General features: G+C 60.0%; 1 protein-coding gene across 4 annotated transcripts; it reads right to left on the minus strand.

Annotated features, from left to right (window-relative positions):
- Positions 1 to 2,773: 2,773 nt before the first annotated feature.
- RAB3IL1 (RAB3A interacting protein like 1) lies at positions 2,774 to 19,862 on the minus strand. Of its 4 annotated transcripts, none has more exons than XM_057730148.1 (11): positions 19,776 to 19,862; positions 11,458 to 11,710; positions 10,941 to 11,036; positions 10,775 to 10,852; positions 9,882 to 10,100; positions 8,571 to 8,699; positions 8,364 to 8,476; positions 8,053 to 8,076; positions 6,521 to 6,620; positions 4,598 to 4,664; positions 2,774 to 3,762 (listed from the first exon to the last, which is right to left on the minus strand). In XM_057730148.1, the coding sequence occupies exons 1-11, from the start codon at positions 19,784 to 19,786 to the stop codon at positions 3,551 to 3,553; spliced, it is 1,302 nt and encodes a 433-aa protein (XP_057586131.1). In that variant the 5' UTR covers positions 19,787 to 19,862; the 3' UTR covers positions 2,774 to 3,550. The 4 variants fall into 4 exon arrangements, with proteins under 4 accessions (XP_057586131.1, XP_057586133.1, XP_057586132.1 ...); XM_057730150.1 differs by having other exon boundaries at positions 2,774 to 3,836; XM_057730149.1 differs by lacking the exon at positions 8,053 to 8,076.
- Between the last annotated feature and the right edge of the window lie 904 nt (positions 19,863 to 20,766).

Below are 20,766 nucleotides of genomic sequence, written 5' to 3' on the forward strand. Positions count from 1 at the left end.
TACCATATTATCCAGCAATCCCACCTCTATGTAAATATCCAAAAGAATTGAAAGCAGGGTCTCAAAGAGATATCTGCACTCCCACGTTCATAGCAGCATTAGTCAGAATAGCCAAGAGGTAGAAGCAACCCAAATGTCCATCAATGCGGGTAGATACACAAAATGTGGTCCATGAATACAATGGAATATTATTCAGCCTTTAAAAGGAAGGAAATCCTGTCCCAGCCTACAGCCTGAATGAACCTTGAGGACATTATGCTAAGTAAAATAAGCCAGTCATAAAAAGACAAATACTGCATGATTCCACTTACATAAAATCTCTAAAGTAGTGGTGGCCAGGGCAGGGGAAAGGGGAGTTGTTTAATGGGTATACAGTTTCAGATTTGCAAGATGAACTAGTTCTGGAGATCTGCTTCACTACAATGTGAATATATGCAACATTTCTGAACTGTATGATGAAAAATAGTTAAGATGATAAATTTTGTGGGTTTCTCTTTTAACCACGATAAAATAAATGAAAAAGAAAAAAAAAGGAGGGGGCTACAAAGGTCATTTAGTCTGATATTCCCAACTCAAAGATGAGAAAACTGAGGCCCAGAGAGGAGTGACTTGCCCAGGTACACAGCCCTGGCAGGACCAAATCAGGACAGGCTCAGCAGATGGTAAAATGCGACACAGCAGCGCAATGTGTGAGGACAGGGTGGGGCTGGGTTCAGACTCAGTGGCTGTGGCTGGTGCTGGCTTTTAAGAGGTGGCCACCTGGGTCAGGGGCACTTAGGGAGACCTGAGTGGGTTATCTAGAAAATTCACGTAAGAGGAATAACTCCTGTGTGGCTGATGTCACCTGACCTTCCCCTCCCAACTCCAAAAGCCAAAGCCCTGAGCTCCGCCCTCCCGCCCCGCCGCCCTGCCCCTGTGCCCCATATTCCCCCTCCCCCGAAGACTGCTGAGCAGGGGTGGGGGCAGCCGTCACGGAGTAAACGTGAGAAACAAATCTAGATTAAAATCCTACTCTGCCACTGCCTGACCTTAAGTTTCTACATCCCTGAAAAACAAGGAAGGGCCTAACACAGCATCAGGAATGTGGCACGTGGTGAGTATAAAGCATCTAGGAGGCTGGCTCATATCATGGGCTCTGGAGCTGGGCTCATTTATTCCTATTCTGGGGCCACCATTTCCTGTGTGATCTCTTGGTGCCTCAGTTGATTCATCTGCAAAATGGGGAAAGTAGTACCTCATAGGTTTGCCCTGAGGATTAAGTGAATTCATTCATTTAAAGGGTTTGGAACCAGCCTTGGGACATAGTAGGTGCTCAGCTATTAGGTACTGTGGGGAGATACTGAGGCCAGAGTGTATGGGTCACACGCACCCCACCCCCACCCCCACCCTACATCTCAGCTACTGTTTGCTCACCTGGCCCCACCTGAGCCTGACAACAGGAAATGCTACTGTGTAGAGAGAGCAAGTCTGGGGTGAGGAATCTGCTAGGCTGCCTGAAATGTTGCCTGGTGTCTCCTTGGAGCTCGGTTTGGCTGGGCCAGGAGCACAGAAGCTCGGAGCAGGAACGCGCATCTCCAGGGCCCAGACCTTCATCTTCCTTTGTCCCCTGGCTGACCCAGGATTGACCCAGGACAGAAAGAGACTGGTATGCAGGAAAGGACATAGGTGACCCCATTTAATGCGGCAGGATACACCCTTCCCTGACATCCTCCATCTCCTTCCTCACTTTACTGCCTACACCTGACACCCTGGATGTCACCTGGGGGTTGTTTTTAGTGCCAGTGTCCCCATGAGAGTCTCAGGTCAAGCAAGGTGCCCCCAGCACCAGGAACAGTGTCTGGCACGAGTTGCCCAGTGTTTGTTGAGTGAATGAACGAACATCTGTGACAGGAGGCCTAACCCGTGAACATCTGAGGGGCCTGCGGAGGCAGAAGGGATTCAAATCCCTTCTGGGGAATGGGTAGAGTAGACTGGGGAATGGGGAAGAGAGGGAGAATCTGGGAGGCAGGAGAGCAAGAGGGAAAAGGCTACTGGTTGGAGAGAGTGATAAGGTGGGGGGCCTTGACCTACCAGCTGAGTGGCCCCAAGGTCTCAGGCCAACAAAGTCCCCTCGAGGGATCACCAGCCCCAGTAAATACTGACCCAGAACCTGCTACATTGCCGCCCCCCCCCCCTCCACGCACACAAGGAAGGACACCCACTGGCCTGGGCCCACATCCCTACGTGTGGGGAGGGGATCAGGTACCACAAGACACCTCCCAAGGCCCACCCTGGGTCCTCAGAGGCCCGGGCCACCCCCACCTTCTTCCACCTGTGACTACTGTCCCTTGACCAGGGCGGGGAAAGCCAGAGCCACCGCAGTCCCTGCTGTGCTGCTGGCAGACATCACCAATCAACCCTGCCTTCATCCTGCACGTGCCAGGCAGCCCCGATGCCTTGACTCTGCACTCCAGGCGTCCCTGACACTAGGCAGGGAGACTGGAAGGGACCTGCCCAAGATCCCCCGTGAGGCAGCGACAGAGCCCCCATGCTCCTGACAGCAGACCACTCCTCACAAGCATAGGGAGCTGGGCTCATCCCCCAATAACCCACTGCCCCCAGGAACACTGGGGAGGACTCCGGTGGTGCCCCCTCCAGCAATCCCTTCAGGATTTGGGTTTAATCCCAAGCACGAGGGCGGGCAAGGAAAGGATTTTGTTTCATTCCTTCAGATGCCCAAGCCTTGGCCCAAGCCCCAGGGCGCAGGAGTGAAGGCGCGTGGCTGCCCGGTCTCTACCAACAAAGCCGTCCTTTATTAAATAGAGATCGCGTTACATTCCATTCAGAGGAGGAAACCGGACGTGGTGAGGGATGTGTCCAGGTTGGACCCCGGTACCGAGTAGGCTGTGAGGGGTGAGGAGGGGCCTGGGTCCTGCCCGCCCCACCCCAGTGCTGTGTGCAGGGCTGGGCGACCTCAGCCCCTGTTGTCTGAATGGCCATCTGCAGCTGCAAACAGGCCTGGGCGTCCTGAGCCCTGCCTGTGTTTTACTTTGGGAGGAAAGTGCCCCAATCCTCCCAGTGGTGGTGGGGGCAAGGTTCCCTGAAGCACATGGCTCAGCGGGCTGGGAGGAGGAAGGTCGAGAGCGAGGGCAGGAGGAGGGCCCCTGATCCCCCTTAAGAATGTTTTGGGGTCATTCTCAGGCAGATACAGGATGGAGTGGAAGACAGCCAGGGAGGCCCTGCCCGCCCCTCCTAGCTCTGCTGCCCCGTGGGCACCTGGGACAGCAGGCCCACTGGGCCTTCCCGGCAACGGGGTGAAGGATGGCCACAAGGGGGTGCTGTTGCCCAGGGCTTGGGAACTGGCAGGGAGGCGGTGGTGGCGGGTGGGGGGGGCGGAGGAGATACCCTGGAGATCTGGCCAATGAGGCACCTGCAGGCAGCAGCTCCTGGGACTGGGGAGGGGGTGCTGGCTGCCCCAGGGCTCCCCTCCCAAGGGCTGAGCCCCTTTGTACGACTCCCAGCTCCTTGGTCTTTGGTGCTTTCTTGAAGTCTCCTGGTGGTTGTAGTACTACTAGGGAGGAGAGAGGGTCACCTCCTGAGGTCCTGTCCCGGGATGGACATTTGTTGCCGGCTCAGTGCTGCCTCCACGGCCTGGCCATTTGTCCCTCTGTTCAGCTTCTGGCTCAGGGCTGGCTTCAGGACCCCTGTCTGGCTGGCTGTTCTGGGGCAGGTGTCGGCTCCAGCTCAGAGTCCCCTCCAGGCCTGGGCCGTGCCCTAGGCCTCCTGGGGGAAGAAGCCAAGCTTGGCCAGAGACATCTCCTTCCTCAGCCTTGTGATCTCCCAGAACATGGGCTCCGCTGCAGGCAGAGGGAGAGGGTGGACAGCTCGGTGACCGCTCAGGGTCACCTCAGGCAGATGGCTGGCCCCTCCCCTGGCTTTGGGCAGGGCAGCTGGAGGGCACCCTAAGACTCCCCAGTCCCTCAGGACAGATGACCTCAGTGAGTGGCCGGACCTCTCTGAGGCTCCACTCTGAGGCTTTGCAAACTGTTGAGTGCTGAACGTCCAGGAGGCATGGAGGTGACGGTCACCTCCACAGCCTGACGCGGACATGCATGTACATGCTGCCACACGCTTGGACAGGCTGCAAGGGTTCTCCAACCCCCTCTTCCCGGGCTCTCCAGCAATCCTGAGCCGGGCCCATCCCCGGCCTGGCAGAATGGGGGCAGGAGGACAGGGGTGGACAGAGAGCTTGTTGGGCAAGGGCGGGGGGAGGTGGGCGAGCCCCACGTTCAGCCACCACTTGGAGGCCGCAGGGCGAGGGGAGGAGGTTCACAGGGGAGGCCCCATCGTGTAGGCCAGGCCAGTTACAGGAACCAAGTATGTGGGGGCATCAGGCTGGTTTTCCTGGTGAGGCAGAGCCCAGGAGGCTCGTTCCGCTCCTCCTTTCTCCACAGTGCTCAGCGACACGAGTTTCAGGTGCCTTTTGCTAATCCACAACTTTCCCCCTCCAAGAGTCCTCGCTCGACCCAGGCAGCAAAACCCCGGGGCTGGCCCGGCCGCCCCGCCCCACCACGCCCCGCCCGGCCGCCACCCCCGCCGGCCACCAGGGGGCGCTCACCGTCTTGCCGCACCAGGCCTTGCTGGATGTAGCGGATGTAGGTGAAGAAGTTGCACACGGCCGTGATCTGTGGGCAGAGCGGGGTAGGGGTGACCCCCCGGCCCTCACACTTGCCCCACCCACCTCCCACCCTCGCCCTCCCCGCCAAAAAAAGGCCAGGGCAGATCGGAGACCAGAGCGGGAAGCCCCAAGCCTGTCAGAGTCAGATAACGCTGGGCTCTAAAGTTACAGCTAACAGCAGCAATCCACATCACTCCTACTAAACACAACAGCGGCAACGAAGCGTGATCAAGTAACGCGTATCCGATGCGGCAGACGTGCCTGTCATTCCCACCCTACACGTGGGGAGAGCACAGGCTCCAAGAACGACCTGACAAAAACTGCGGAGGCCGTGGAGCCTCCACTTACCACGTGGCGGAGCTGGAAGATGAAACCGGGCAGGCTGCCTAGAATCCAGGCAGACTCCCCCCACCCCCGAGGGGCCTGCTCACAGTGGATGCTGGAGGCCCCAGCCAGCCAGGCCTTACCAGGTGCTCTTCGTAATGCCAGGAAAGGGGAGGGATCAGAAGCGGCTCCCCTGGCTGCCCTGGAGCCCCGCCTGAAGCCCCCAGCCTGGTCTGAGGCCTGCTCGGTGCCAGGCCCTGTGCTGGGCACGGGGCACCCAGAGCTGACTCCGACCTGAGCCGTCATGGAGACTGTCATACCGCGGAGAGGGTGCTGTGGGCGCCCTGCCCAGGCCTCTTCCCCACGCTGGGGCCCCATTTCCCCACTGCTGAGAGTGTATGGCTGTCGATAGCTCCCGGTGCCCCTCTGCACCCCCTACCCCCACAGACCTCAGCCAATGACTGATCGCATCCGGGGCATAAAAGGTCATGGCCTTGCCTCAGGGTGGAACCCACTCTGGGCTCCAGGGCCCCTGTGGATCAGGCTGAAGCCAGACTCCAGCTGAGGCCTCACCTTTGCCTGTGCCCCCTCCATGCACCCCTCTTCTACCTCCCTCCCTCGGCTCCTGAGAATTGCACACAATCTCCCTCTTAGGCTCTGCTTCTAGGGAACCCAGACTAAGATGGGGTGGAAGGCAGCTGGCAGCTGGGCCCACCACCACCCCTACTGAATACCCAGCGCTTTGGGGGAGGGACATCGAGTGTGTGGGGGCCACAGGCTGGGGAGTGGAAAAAGCCTAGGGAGGGGCGCTGCTCCTGCTGGGTCCTCAAACACACCTGAGCCCTTGCCAGGAGGGCAAAGTAGGTGCAGGGAGTTGGTGGCCCTGGAAAAGGCAGGGAGGTGTGAGAGAGGGAGGGGCCAGGTCAGGGGACCAACCCAGTGTGGCCGAGGTGCCTGCCACCTGGGATGGCTGAGGAGGGGCTGCACAGGGTGGGGTGGGGCAGGCAGGAGACACTCACGGCCTCCCAGGCCATGGTGTTGCCCAGTGGTCAGTGGGCCCCAGCGGAGGCCCGTGAGTAGGGAGTAGCAGGGTGCAGTGGGGCTCTCTCCCCAGGGCGGCGCTTTGGGGACAGAACTCTCTCCTCCCACTCTCACCCCAGCTCACTGAGGCTCCCTGATCCAGCCTGGATCACTTGGCAGGTGAGGGCAGAAGCTGGGATTCCTGGAGGCCCCTTGGTGCCCATGGCTGACTGTCAGCCGTGTGTGACACACAAACCTCAGAACCTTCTCCAAAGCCTGGGGCCGGAGCCAGGATTCAGGAGCCTGGAACTCTAGTGCCACTCCCTTGATTAGGTTACATTAGATGACAGAAGTGATGGGTGTCACTCCCGTGATAACTTTTTGGCAAGCAAGAAAACAGCCCAAGTCAGTCTCTGCACCTCTCTGAGCCTGTGCCCTGCAGGTTGTGCAGCCTGGGGCTCAGAATCCCAGCCTAGGAAGCCTCTGAGGAGCCAGGTACACTCCCACTGGATGACTCACCCTGGCCCGAGAGGATGGTGAGATGTAATAGTGGCTCGCAGAGTCCCCAAGCCGGATTCGATGACGACAGGCGCAGGCCAGCCCACTCAGGGCACATGTACTAGGGAAAAGCAGAAGGGACCATGGGGGACGGCTGGGGCTTGCCCACCCAGCTCATGTCGGGAGGACACAGCAGCCAGAGAAGGCACACAGAGGGAAGGGCAGGCAAACAGACATCAAGGTGGGGCCTGGCATCCTCTCCCCTGGTCCCAGCTTCCCAAGGAGCCTGGAGCCAGGCCAAGGAGGGGGGCAGTCCCAGAAGTTCCTGGGCAAGACCTTTAAACCAAGCTGGACCCCCATCCCTAAACCATCACCTCGTCTCTGTTGGGTAGGAGGGCTTAGTCAACCTCAGGCCACTTGTACCAAAGCTCTACCCTCTGCAGCCTCTAGAAATGCCCCCCTACTTTACTGGGTCCCTCAGACCCAGTCACCCCTTCCTCCAACTAAGCAGGAGTCTTCTCTCCCCTCCACTTAGATTACCAAGTCCCCAGGCTAGGTCCTGCCAGTAGGACCTTTTGCCTGGATGCCCTCAGTTCCTTCCAACCAGCCCTCTGCCTCATGTCCATCCTTCTTCTCCATGTTACAGCCAGGGGCCACTCCAAAAACCCACATCGAGAGAGAGTGGCATAGACATATATACACTACCAACTGTAAAACAGATAGCTAGTGGGAAGTTGCTGTAATAACAAAGGGAGACCAACTCGATGCCTTAGAGGGCCAGGACAGGGAGGGTGGGAGGGAGTCGCGGGGGTGGGGGGATATGGGGATATATGTATAAATACAGCTGATTCACTTTGGTGTACCTTGAAAGCTGGTACAAGAGTGTAAAGCAATTATATTCCAATAAAGAGCTTGAAAAAAAAAAAAAAAGAACCCACATTGAGCCCACTCTCTTTCTCTGCTGCTTCCCTACTACTGCCCATGAAACTGTTATGTAGAATCCAGAGTAAAGGAAGGTTAAATGGGCTCCTTTGTTGTATGACTTAGAGCCTTTGCTGCCTCCAGGTTCACTATCACTCATTGAACCAGGGAACATTAATTGATGATTTGTGAAATGCTGGCCTTAGTGGGTTAAAGGCCAAACCTCATTTGAGGCCCTTCACACTCTGGCTCCAAACACCTTCTGTGGCCTCAGCCCCAACTCCGTGCCCATTCACCCCGCTGCTCCGCCTGCCCACCAACCCACTGGTGTTTCCATTAATATCCCGGCTTTGTTCATATCTTCACTCATTCTGTTGCCTCTGCCTGAAAGGCCCTTCCCTGCTTGGCGAACTGCTATTCCTCCTTCAAAACCCGGCTCAAATGTTCCCCTCAGTGACAAGGCTCCCACCAGGGGGCCTCCCTCGCAGGCCCCAGTCCCCGCCCTCGCTCCAAGCTGGCAGTTTTGCTCTGCTGCTGGCCCTGCCCAGCGCCAGTTGAGAAGAAGGGAGGACAAGATGCCAGGACCGTCGGGTTATCGTCAGGAGGTGGCATCAACAAATGACATCACTTACGTGTCAATCGGGGCCCGGAACCCACTGTGGGAGAAAGGGAGTGGGAGAGGGATGCACGTCAGGCCAGCCAGGAAGGGGGAGACCCCAGCTCCATGACTAGAGGCAGCACTTCTGCCAAAGATGCTTCTTTGCCCTGCGTGGGGGCAATCACTGTTCCTCTCCGGTCAGGTGCTCCTACCCACCCTCGGGTCCCACTGCAGGACCCAGCAGGCAAGTCAGAGGCTCAGTCCTCCTTGGCCACCCCCTTGGCGCAGCCCAAGCCTACGCCGGCCTTTCCCGGGGGCAGGAAGGGTGCAGGGCGCTAAGCTTACTTGGTGCGGCCGCACTCGACGGCGGCCACCTTCATCGCGGGCAGCGTTTGCGAAGCCACAGGCTCGATGGTAAGCGTGTTGTCCTCCACGGCAGCCCGTACCAGGGTCGAGAGCTGTGGCAGAGCAGGGTGGTAGGGGAGGTGGTGAGGCGCTGGCCTGCGGCTGTGGGCCCGGGCCCCCGGGCAGGCCGCCCTCTGCCTGCCTCACCTCCTGCATGGCGAAGTCCAGGCAGGGGCCCACGTCCTCCCGGTACACCCTTTCCAGGAAGGGGGAGGTCTTGTCCAGGGTGGGCGATTCCCTCCAGGCCTGGAACTCTGCAAACAGGGTTGAGTCCACCTGTAGGGGAGGGTGAGCCGGGTGGGGGGGTCAGGGCACTGGAGGGCCAGCACGGCAGAGACAGGCACAGCCCATGGGGGTGGGGAGCCAGGGAGGATGCGGGGCAGCCCCAGGGGGCCTGTCCCCTGTGGCCAGGCAGGGGAGAGCTAAGTCCCAGAGAACTCTTCTCTTCCCTCTGCACAGAAGAATTTAGATTCCAGGTGTGTTTTCTGTCTCTTGGCACTAGAGAATTAGACTGGGGTCCAGGGTCTCATCGGAAGACCCTCGCTGCCTTCTTGAGGAGGGAAAATTGAAGACAGACCCTGCAGGTACCCGCAGATACACACAGAGACCCGCTGGGGCCCACAGCACACACAGGCACGCGCACAAGGAAGGGAACACACACCACTTGCTGGCCGTCCTGGGGCACATGCAGAGTGAGAGGCTGGGAGGGGACAGAGGGGGCGGCCCCTCTCCGGGCCCTTTACCTGTCGGGAAAAGGAGAGAGAGGTAGCAGAGGTGGGACCCACGGGCAGCTCCCCAGACGGGAGCTGCCAGGCTGGCTCGTAGGTGAGGTGAACCGCCTTGCTGGGGACCACGCAGAGGAGCAGGGAGAGGAGGGGGGGCAGCCCGGGCTGGGCCGGCAGGACGGACAGACGGACAGACAGGTACACAGAGACAGACAGAGGAAGGAGATGTTAGAGCTCAGAAGGGGGTAGAGAGGCCTGGCCTGCGCCTCCTCCCTGGATGCTCGGGAGGCCTGGGGCAGGACAGACCTGGGGCCGCCTTGGCATCAGAGACCCCAGGAAGCTAAATCCCGCCACAGCCCTCAGGCGTTCGCTGGGTGCAGCCCTGAGCCGAGCTCCTGACATCCACACCCTGTGGCCCCAGGAAACCCCATTTATGGGAGGAGACGGAGGTGCCGACAGGGGGCCTCACTTGCCCAAAGACCCATGGCCAAGGGCATCACAGCCATTGTCCCTCCTGGACCAGGTACCCCACGTACCCTAATGAGGGCCAAACACCTCACATCACAAAGAACTCGCTCAGCCTCACAGCCAGAGAGGACGCAGAGGCCCAGAGAGGACAGGACAGGCTCCTGGTCAGACCGCGGGATTCAGGAGGGTCCCCAGTGGGCATCGCTGTCTGACAGTAGGCCCTCCCTCCCTTCCCTGTGACCACTGCCTGCCTGCTGCCCCTCACCTCTTTGCCCTCCTTGTCTGGGGTGAGGGTGTGTCCTGCCGCGGGGCACACAGCGGGGCAGAGGGCGCTGCTGGTGCTCTTATGACGCAAGTGGCCCTTGCGGGGTCCGGCCTTGGTGGGGCTGAGCAGCTGCGGGTGGAGCTCACGGTTGGGAGAGGCTGGTGTGGACGTGATGACCAGTGTCTTCAAGGCTGTCACCTCTGCCTGCAGCATGTCGATCTGGCCAGGGCGAGATGGCCATCAATGGTAGCCCAGGGCTGATGCCACCCTGGCTGCCACCACGGCTCAGGACAACCTGCCTTGTAACTAGCACCTAACCCCACCCGTTATCCTGGGAACGGCCCTTAGAACAGCAGTGAGGGCTGTGATACCCATTTTACAGATAGGGAAACTGAGGTTCAGAGAGGAGACATGGCCTGGCTGAGGTCCTACTGGAAGCCGGGACTGTTAGGTGCACGTGTCTGGGAGCTGGCTGGGCCTCCCACTGAGGGGGCCCCCAGAAGCCAGGAACAGCCTGGCCCTCACATTTTACAGATGGGCAAATGGGCTCCAAGGGATAAAGCTACTGGCCGAGGCTCACACAGCCAGACTGAGGTTTCTGCTTTGTAAAGCGGGTATGAGTGAGAGGAAAAGAAATTACAATGGCCACAGGATCCTCCCAGCCCCTGAAAGGCCCCAGAAAGATCTCCAAGGTGCAGTGGAAATACAGCTGAAGGGAGCTGGGCTCCCACCCCAGCAGACACATTTTGGTGGGGTCATCTCAGACGCCTCTGCCCCTCCCTGCTGGACCTGGGTTGGCCCATCCCTGCCGGCCTCCCTCCAGGCCATGCGAGGGTCCAATCAGGTAGCTAAGGCCAGCGCTCGCAAGAGGTCCAGGCTGGCTGGGGCCTCACCTTGCCCCGCGCCTCTTTCAGCTGCTTTTCTGACGCCGCCTGCTTCATGTTGGCTTCGCGCACCATCCTGTGGGCTTCCTGCGAAGAGGACAGGCTCCAAGTGAGGGCAGAGGTGCTGATGGATGCCCAGCAGACCCATTCCCCAGCCTGCCTCCGGCCCCCGCACCTCGAACAGGCTGGCCGTCAGCTCCTCCAGCTCCTCCTCCAGCTGCTCCCGCACTTTGGACAGCCGCTCACACTCCTCATCCTTCAGCTTCAGCTCCTGGGGGGCGAGGGGACACAAGGGAGGGAGCCGTCAGCCCCCTGCCGCCCCCTCCAGGCCTGGGGCCATTCCCGGGGTCATCCCACGGGGGCCTCGGGGCCCTGAGCTTGCTTCTTCTGTGGCCCTACAGTTTAGGATGCTTTTTCCATGTAGCTCATAGCATGAGGTTGAACCCCAACTGTCAGTCCATTAGAGCGTGGGACAGGTTTTCAGAGATGTCAAGACTTCTAAAAGTCGTTTAAAAGTCACGAGAAGGACTGGTCTCTCTCTTGTTTGTGCTGCCCTTATGCCCAGCTCAGGCCTGGCATGCAGGTGGCCTTGACAGGAGTGTGACATCTCTGGGCGTTGGGTCAGAGCCCACGGCTCCCCAGACAGGGGCCTCGTACCCCTCCCTTGCCCCGCCCCCACGCTCAGAGCCCACCTTCTGGGCTTTGTGCAGCTCCTCCTTCAGGAACTCCGAGCCCTTCTCGCGGATCTCCATGGAAGAGCTGCGCAGGCGCAACACGTCCAGCCGGGTGGCCGCAGGGCCCTCCTCGCCTTGGGCCTCCTCCCCTGCAGGGGTCTCCGCCAGGCTTCCTGGGGACTCCCTGTGGCTTTTGCAGGGGCCCACGCTCTTCCAGGGGACCGGGATAGCTTCGAGGGGCGGCGGGTGGCCCTCCTCCGGGTGGGGCTGGCTGCAAGGCAAAGAGCAGATACAGGGTGGCATCCTGAGGCCTGGAGAGCTGGGCCCAGGGACCAGCCCTGGGCAATGCATCTGCCACTCTGGGCCTCAGTCTCCCCATCTCTAAACTAGGCCATTACCGGGGTTGTCACAAGGGCAGAATGACCAAGCACAGGGTCTCCTGGGGGCAAGGACAGGACTGGTTCATCTTTGTCAACCACCCCCTCCAGCCCAGGACCAGAGGAGGTGCTCAGCACACAGCAGGCGCTTGTTTGCCCAGCAGATACTGTAAATGCATCTGTGTTCAGAGCCTAGGTTTCCCCCTCTATGAAATGGGGGCGATCCCAATGGCCCTACCGCAAAGGTCACTGAGTAGATCAGAGATGTGCAGAAAACCTTAGCACACAAGTGGGAACTGCCTTCATTGCTGTTGTTTATGCAAATGTTATGCAAATTCAACTCCATTTAGGGTGGACCACAGAGGAAGGACCCAGCCACGGCAGGTAGGGCCAAGTCAGGAAGATTCTGCAAACAGCCCTGGCAAGGCAGCCCCGCTTCCTGCCCTCTGGACTGTGTGGGGAACAGTCCCAGCTCTCCACTTGGTCTGCTTTGTGACCTCGGGCAGACACCCCCTCTCTCTGGGCCTCAGGACCCTCCTCTCTCTGAAGCTGAAGACTCTCGAAGGTAGTGTGAGATGGGGGCCACCAGCCTCTGCCCCCACCCATCCATGCTCCCCCTTCACAGCAGACCCTGAGGAAGGAGGGAAGGAGAGGGTTGGGCAGTGGTGGTTTGTGTCAAGACAGCACCTCTGGACTCGCTCACTCAGCAAAACTCGGCAGCTCCTGAGCCAGCAGCTTCTGAGCTGCAGTGGCTGGGCCGAGGTTGGGGGGCTGGGCGGCTGATAGCAGTGGGGAAGTGGAGGGGAGGGGGCGAGAGGGGCCCACACAGGAGGGAGGAAAGACAAGGCCAAGGGGTCATGAAATTCAGGACTGCGAGGGGAAGTAAGACAAGGCTGGGATCTGTCCGGCCCCTCCTCCCTGTCCTCTGGACTCTGGGACAGTCACTAAGCAGCCCTCAAGCCTCCGTTTGTCCTTAGGTAACACAGAAGGCACCCAGGGACCCCAGCAATGAGCCCGTTCCCAACCCTCCACACGGCCTTGTCCAGCTGCCCAGCCCAACCTGCCACCGGCTGGAACCGGCCCCGGTTCCAGTGTGGCCTTGAGGCTCCTGGGGCTGCGTCCTGCCTTGCTGGGACGTGGGGCTTTGATGACTAAAGTGGGAATAAACACTCCATCAACAGCGTTTATGCCAGGCAGGGACCTGTCCTAATACCTGTTTGGGGGGTCTCGTCGGCAAGGGGGTCTCTGAAGCTTAAGGGGCAATGGCAGTGCTACGGCAACCCCACGCTGGGGTCTGCACCCCGGGGACTCCCAGGGGTGCTCCACCCATGTTATCTTATTTAAAACTCTCAACAGCGTTCATGTTATTGTCCCCATTCTACAGATGAGGGACAGAGTCTCAGAGAGGTGATGGAACTTGCCCAGGGTCACACAGCGAGTCGGTGGCACTGGTGGGACAGGCGGCCAGGTCTTCAGCCCAGGCCCAAAGCTCTCCAGCCACAGCGGACAGGCAGGTGGGGTGTGGGCGGCAGAATAGTTCATCTGCCTCGGGACGAAGGGCCACTGAGCCCAGGGGCATCCAGGAGGCTCCTCCTTGGCCGTGACAGGAAAATCGGACCCAATTCCAGCCCAAACTGGCTTCTCAGTCTCTGCTCAGGCCGAGACACTGCCTCCCAAAAGCGAGGCCAGGACTGGGGGAGCTGTGGCTGAGAGCGCAGGCTAGTCGGGCATGGCTGGGTCCATGCCAGCCTCTGACCTGGGGTCCACGCACGCCCCTGGGAAAGTTACTGAAATTCTTTCAACCTGCTTCCCCACCTGTGGGAGGGGGGTAAAACCCACAGGGGGCGCCCTTAGAATCCAATAAGGACGTCACAGGCTACTGGGTAAATAGAGGGCTATCTGTTGCCACGTTTGCCATGCACCCCCCCGACCCCCACCCCCACCATCCCTGCCCAGGCTCTGTGTCCTGTACCTGACACCGTGGGCCCTGGGGATGTACCCCCTCCCCATCCTGTGGGAGCCTGGGGCCCAGCCCCACTTCCTCAGTTTGAGAGGATGGCTGTAGTCATTCAGGCTTGGTGGGGACCCCACCGCGGGACTGCCCACTGCAACAGAATGGGCAAGAACGGCAGGCCGAGGGCAGGGGGTGACCCAGGGACAGCAGAGGGGCACAGGGCAGGATCCCAGGTCTCAGACACCCTGACATCGCCCACTCCCCCTGCCTGAGGGAACAAGGCTGCCAGCCCCTCCCGCGAGACCTGGGCTTCCTCCAACAGGGTGGTCTGGGCCTCTGGCCCAAAGGCTCTCCTGCTGGTGCCAAGGGCATGGGCTGGGGGTGTGTCCAGACAGCCCCTCCATCATTTTCCTAACAGGCTCATTTGGCCTACTGCCCTATTTTGCAGTCAGAGGAAACAGGGGTTCAGGGAGGCCTGAGACAGAGTCTCTGTGATACCCACCCCGCTCCCTAGTGGAAAACCCCTGAGCAAATCCTCATGGCAGAAAGCATGGGAACAGCAGGACCACTGCGTGGTCACCAACTGCCCAATGCCTGGGCCAGGGGTGCAGGAGCAGGAGGGAAGGAGGGTCCACCCTGTACTGGAATCTGCAGACCCTCCCCCTCACACTTCAGGGCGATGAGGCCAGCTGCTGTGACTCAAAGTTCAGATGAAGGAGGGACCCCAGGTCCCTTGGGTCTACCCAAGCCACAGTCCGGTATCTTAGACACACTTCAGCCTCCTAGACCAGAGGCCCAAAAGATGTGAGTGCCTGTGGGGGTAGGAGCTCTCTCCTTGGACAAGCACGGGTTACCACTTAAGTCCTTCTGCTCTGCCTCTCTCCCCCCAGTCCAGGTCCACAGACCTCTGCTCAAACCTCCTCAGACCCCATCCCCTGCAGAAACAGAGTTCAGTGTCTAGGACACGCCGCAGGGGCCACTGGGAAGAGGTCTGCTCCGGGGGGATGGGGTGGGTGGAGATAATAGGTGTCAAGGTCAGAGGTAAGTGGGAGCCGCCAACATCCCCCATGCCGAAGCCTAGAGCCCGGAGCAGTGCGTACAGGAAAGGCCCCGCCGGGTGACTTCCCCAGGAAACACACAAGGGGGTGGCGGGAAGCAGTAACCGCAATCCTCACCCCGCAGGTCACCCCTAGGAGGGCCAGCAGGGCTTCTGTCCTCAAGCAGACGAAACATGGCAAAATGAGACCACCCTGGATTCTACGGTCCCCAGTCTCCCAGCACCCCTCACTGAGACAGGGAGGCCTGAACGGAGAAGGGCCCAGGTAGGGTCCTGAAGAGCCTTTCCCAGCCTCCAGCCCAACCAGCCTGCCATGGGGTCCCTCTGCCCTCAACCTCCCCCTCTCTGTCCTCCAGTGTCCAGGTCCCCTCTTTGAGTTAAAAGACCCCTCCCCTGTGCCAACAGGTACAGTGGGTTCATTAAGCAGACAGGGGAGGAGCCAGCGAGGGAAACGCTGAAAACCAGGGGAAGCAGAGGGTTGGGAGGGCATCCTGGGACCCTCACCCACTGCCTGGGGCCACCAAGCCCAGGCTCCAGGGCGACTGCCACTGGTCTGGTCTGCAGGAACCCCAACCCAGGGCCCAGCTCTGGAACTGTCACAGCACAGGGGCCCAGTTCAGAACCACGCTTATTCACTCATGGGGAATACAGTAAGCCCTGAGGACGCTGAGGCTGGCAGCCAAGTGACTCTTGTCCAGGGGCCAAGGGGGTTCCAGGAAAGATTTCGTGGGTTGGCTCCCCAACCAGCCAGGCTCAGCCTACAGAGTGGCCAAGTCTTCAGCACCAGACCCACAAACAGATGAGATGCCCAAGCTCCCACTCACGTCCACGCCAGCCCACTACTCCACAGATGTCATCATGTGTGAACTCACGATGCTGCTACAGGGAGATGCTCTCCCCAGCCCGGTTTGAATGACAAGGCACCCGAAGTTCAGAGAGGGATGGCGACCTGGCTGAAACACACAGCGAAGAAGTGGCAGCGGGGGGACTGAACCCACAGCCCAGGCACTAGTGCATCATGTGAACTGTCACCCAGAAAAGTCAGGCCTGGAGGAAAGGATGAATAGTGGTTTCAGAGAAGTGAGGCAGGATGCAGACAGGGGTTTGAGGAAGTTTGAGACCGTGCCCGAGCGGTGGTGGGGGGGGTGGTGGTAGTGGTGGGGTTCCACCTAAGGCTGCTATTCTAGCCAGGCAGGCTCTGAGCTAGGAGGGGACACGCAGAGGGGACACACAGAGACAAAAGACTGGGGCGGGGGTGGGGAGGAAATCAGGGGAAGACCAGGGACTGGAGAGGGGAACAGAAAAAAAGTTGTAGTAATTAATATAATGAAAAGCCAAGGACAAGGTGAATGAGAACAGTGGTGCCCATGACAGAAATGAGGAACTGAGAGGGGGTCTTTCAAGGAAGGGAAGGGGGGTGGCTGAGGCATTTGGGAAGTGGTGGCTGAGGGGAGGCACCAGCCCAGAGGGAGCAGCTGCAGCCCTGAGCCTAGATGAGGGGATGGGTGACAGAGGAACTGAGGGCCAGAGAGCCAGCCTGGAGACCTCACAGGGAACCATCAGCAGGGCTGGAGGGGAGGGTTCCAGAAGAACAGGAGAATGGGGTCATACATGACAACAGAAGAATGCCGGGAAGTGAGCCAGAGCGGACCCCCAGGGCAGGAGAGGGTGGGCCTGGACCCCTCCAGGAAGAGGGGAGCAGGTGTGTGCCTGGTAGAACAGGGAGCAGGAGGGAGGAGGAGGTCAGGAACAGCCTCAGGATGGGAAGCAGGGAGGCCAGAATGCCTGAGGCAGGTGGGCAGGCCAAACCTCTCCCCGCCATAGCCCCAGGCCTGCCAGCCCAGCCCGGCCCGGCCCAGTCCTGATGAGCTGGGAGCTGGGAGCTGGGAGCCGACACAAGGCCTAAGAGGGTGGAGGGCTCCCTGCTCTACTGGGGCAGGGCAGGGCACATGCCTCACATCTGCCTGTTTAGTCCTAGAAGAATCTGACACTGCAAGATCTCAAACATTGAACACATATGCAGTGAGCGCCTATCGCGTGCCAGGCACTCCACCGGCCTGGACCCACCCCATCTGCACAGATTCTGGCAGTAACGTCACCAAGCCCCTTTCTCATCACAGTCGAATTCATTTTGCTTCCTTTCCCCCACTGTGCTGGGCACAAATCCAGGACAAGCAGGACTCTACGGAGCCCCACAGACAGATATGCTGATTAGGGAATAGCAGGAAAGATATTTCCACCTGTTGAGGGGAAGGCAGGAGGTAGTTAAATCCTGGAGGGCTTCCAGGAGGAGGTGACAGTGAAGGTTGCACAACCCCTTTCCCCTGCTCTTGACACTGGAGCCCCTAGGCCATACTTCAGGTGTCATTTCAGAGCCCGGAGTTCCCTGTGACCTACTCCTTAAAGCCAGGACCTCACAGATCCAAGTCCCTATGATAGCCAAGGCCCAGAGCAGTTAGGTGACTTTCACAAGATCATACAGCCCATCTGTAGCCCTGCAGCTCCCTAGCATCCTGCCTGCAGCAAAGACACAGTCCCCTATCCCTGGGAGGTTGGGGTGGTCTCTCTCCTTCCTGGGCAATCCATCAGAGCCTGTCCCTCCCCAGAGATAGGTGTGATTAGCCCCATCTGTCAGAGGGGGAAACTGAGACTGAGGGGCTACATCAATGTCATGTGGCCACTTAGTGGCAGAAAACTAGCCCAGAACCCAAACTCTGGCCTTTGATGACCAAGTCTCAAGGGCCTAGCACTGTGTTAGCAGCAGAAATACCCCAGTCGCCATCCTCACCCCATCACTTCAGAGCTGGCTTGGCACCCAAGACTATGGACATGGGACACTGTGGGGGGATGGGGAAGGGAGCAGCCCTGTTTCCGGGGAGCCACCTCTGGGTTCTGAGTTCAGGGCCCACACTCAAGGAGTCCCAAGGAAGAGAGTCCACCCGAGCTCCTGTAGAGTCCTGCCACTGCCACCTACCCCAGAGGAGCAGCCCTGGATCCAGGGCCAAGAAGGCGACCTGGCCATTAACAAAGCGGTCACTCAAGAGACATATCTCAGCTGTCTTCCAGCTGAGGACACCAAGCCCCAGAGACATCAATGGCTTAGCCAGGGTCACCAACTCCTCACCCCTCCTCGTCTAGGAGGAAGCATCCCAAGTATGCACTTACCCAAAGTTGCCACAGCAGCTCAGTCAGTTACCTGGGCAAGCGTGACCTGAGCAGCAACCCTCCCAGCTGCTGCTGGGGTCTGGGTGAGCTCCTAGGATATCAGGCCCCCAGTGGGTGCTGGCAGCTTGGCCCCTGATTCTTCAATCCCTGCCTCCAATATCCAAGTGAGGGGTCCATGGAAAGGCAGTGCTCAAGGTAACCCCAAAACTCTGCCTCTCACTCCCCAGATGCCCAGCTCCTCATTCTGCCCCTCAGGCTTTCCATCTGCACTTATGAAGCACCTACTATGTGCTCTGCACCCAGCTAAGCCCTGGGGGTTCCAAGTGAGTCACGCTGAGGATCAAGCTGGGGTCAGCTTGGCAGCCTGGTCTATCCCGAAGGGTCCTGGGACTCTTTGATCCTGTCTTTAAAGTGAGCATCTCTCTACTGGCAGCTCCCAGACTTGTCTGGCTGGCCCCGGCCTGGATGCCTCCAGGCCAGGACACTCTCTGGGCCTGAATTACTCCCACCACACGACCCGCACATTTCACCCAGAGGCTCAGAGTAGTGAGCCCATACTCTCAAGATCACACAGCAACTGGATGGCTGGGTTTTGCCTCGCTGCACCTAACACAAGGGGTCACAAGCTCCCTCCGCAGGCTCCTCAAACACCTTTACTCCAGGTGGGATCGCCCTAACTTCTCCAGCTGTCACCAACCCACCTCAACCACCTTCTCCCTAAGCTCAGTCTCCTTCCCCCAGGGTGCAATTCCAAAAGAATCCACACTCTGCTTAACTCTCTCCCTTAAAGGGTCTCAGGCCTCTCCGCACCTCACCCCTACCAGGAGCCCATTCTCTCAGGAGCCCCGCTGGGGATGACCCCCTATCCCTCCCCTAGCAGCTCAAGCTCCCCTAGTGCCACGGAGTAAAGTGGATCCAGGCTGCTTCAGAACTCTGTCCCGCCAGCCTCTCCACTGAGACTCTGCTTGCTCCCAGTGTGAGCGAAGGAGTGGCTGGGAGGAGCCCTGTCCTGGGACCACCCATCTGGCCCGGTTCTTTACAGAAATATAACCCACCCCCACTCTGGCCACATCTCCGCCAGGACCTGGTCTTTCCAGGCTGTGGGGAGGAAGCACTGTTTACTCAACTCGGTGAGAAGACCACAGCCTTTCTGCACATACAGGGAAAGGGTCCCACACCAGGTCGTCCCGGGACTGGGACCACCCCTGAGAATCAATGAACAGATGGGTACTGGAGCCACTAGCCCAGGCCCCAGAGTCTGTGCTGCCCCTTTCCAGGCTGCAGGGAGGTCCCATCCCACACCTTTGAGCCCAGCAGGCTCCAGGAGCCCCAGATGGAGATTCATCAACTTGCAAGCCCACTTGCAACCCATTCCCTCCGTTCCCAATTGCACTGATTTCCAAGGGTTCACCCAGCCTGGGGGTGCCTCCTTTAGGTGGTTATCCCAGACTTACTCTGGCTTGCACCCCACTACACACAGCCCTGCCCCCCCCCCCCAAATCTCACTTGAGCTCGGGACAAGCTAGGAGGAGTTGGCGCTGTCGCTCCGGGATGGTCTGCAGCCCATCCTTCACACTCCCTGCCCCCATAGAGACCCCCTGACCCCTCCACGCCGAGTGTCCTTCCACCCCCAGTCGCGAATCGGCTCGCCTGTCCTCGAGCTACTACACGGGCAGGGATGGGGGGCGCAGAGCACCTCCCGGTGGGGAAGCACACACTGCAGGGACGCCCCTCCCCGTCCCACCCCCGGAGGCAGCCGCGGCACGACCCCGCTCGGACCTACCCGCTCCACATCCCGGCGCCTCTGGGCGCCCGGGCGTCCGTTCCCCGCGCCGCCGCCGCGATCTCCCCGCGCTGCCCCCGCTGCGTCCCCGCCCGCCGCCGACTCCGCCCCGGGCCCGCCGGGCTGCCCCGCCGCCTGTCAGTCCTGCCCGCTGCCTGCGCGGCCCCGGCTCGCACCCCGGCCCCCAGTCCCGCCGCGATCCTGCCCTCGGCGGGTCACGTGGCCGAGGGGTGGCCCGAGGACACGTGCCCGGCCCCGCCCCTCCGGCGGCGGACGCGGAGAGCTCGCGCGCGCTCCCGGCCCGGCCCCGCTCAGGCCTCCCGCCCCGGGCCGTGCGACGGCCCGAGGCGGGGAGGAGCCGGTCCCCATCAGCCTGCGGCCAGCGCCGCTCCCCGACTCTCCCAGCTGACTCCGCTCCAGGCACCCGGCGCCCAGAGCAGTGCAGCACCCTCCCAGGGCCACCCCTGCTCAAGAACCTACCATGACTCCGGGCTTTCAGCTCCCAGATTGTTATCGGACTGTCACTCAAGGCCGGCAGACACTCTGCCATTCCCCTCACCAGGCCCTCTGGCCATCACTCCTTCCCTGGGCTCCCTGCTCTGCGCCTGTCTCTGTGCAGCGTCCCTCCTGGTGAGAAGGGGGGCTGACTCCAAAACTAGGTTTCTCCCTCCTACTGAGTGTTATCCTTTGACCCCTGCCCCCACCCCCCCCACCCCCAACCAGCGCTCCCTTCCTGCTCTGAACGGATTCTACCCCTCCCTACCTTTTGCCCACCACCTACTCTCTGGGAGAATTGTACCCCACGCCCCCCTACACACACACACACACACACACACACACACACACACACACACACCTGTCAGTTCCCACATCCTCCGCAAATTCCCTGACGCTGGTCTAGCCTGTCCCTCCACCCCTCTGTCCCTCTGTCACCTATCCAGACCCCTGGCCATCGGCCTCAACTTCAGCCTGGGGCTGATCCAGTGAGGGT

Source organism: Hippopotamus amphibius, chromosome 3, assembly GCF_030028045.1.
Source record: "Hippopotamus amphibius kiboko isolate mHipAmp2 chromosome 3, mHipAmp2.hap2, whole genome shotgun sequence".
NCBI classification, from domain to species: Eukaryota; Metazoa; Chordata; class Mammalia; order Artiodactyla; family Hippopotamidae; genus Hippopotamus; species Hippopotamus amphibius.

Bases quoted from the DNA above. Each gene is read 5' to 3' on its own strand.
- RAB3IL1 (XM_057730148.1), bottom strand. The intron at 11,037-11,457 runs GTGGGCTCTGAG...CTCGCCCCCCAG, and splicing joins AGCTGCACAAAGCCCAGAAG to GAGCTGAAGCTGAAGGATGA. The intron at 3,763-4,597 runs GTGAGCGCCCCC...TTCTTCCCCCAG, and splicing joins AGGCCTGGTGCGGCAAGACG to GAGGCCTAGGGCACGGCCCA.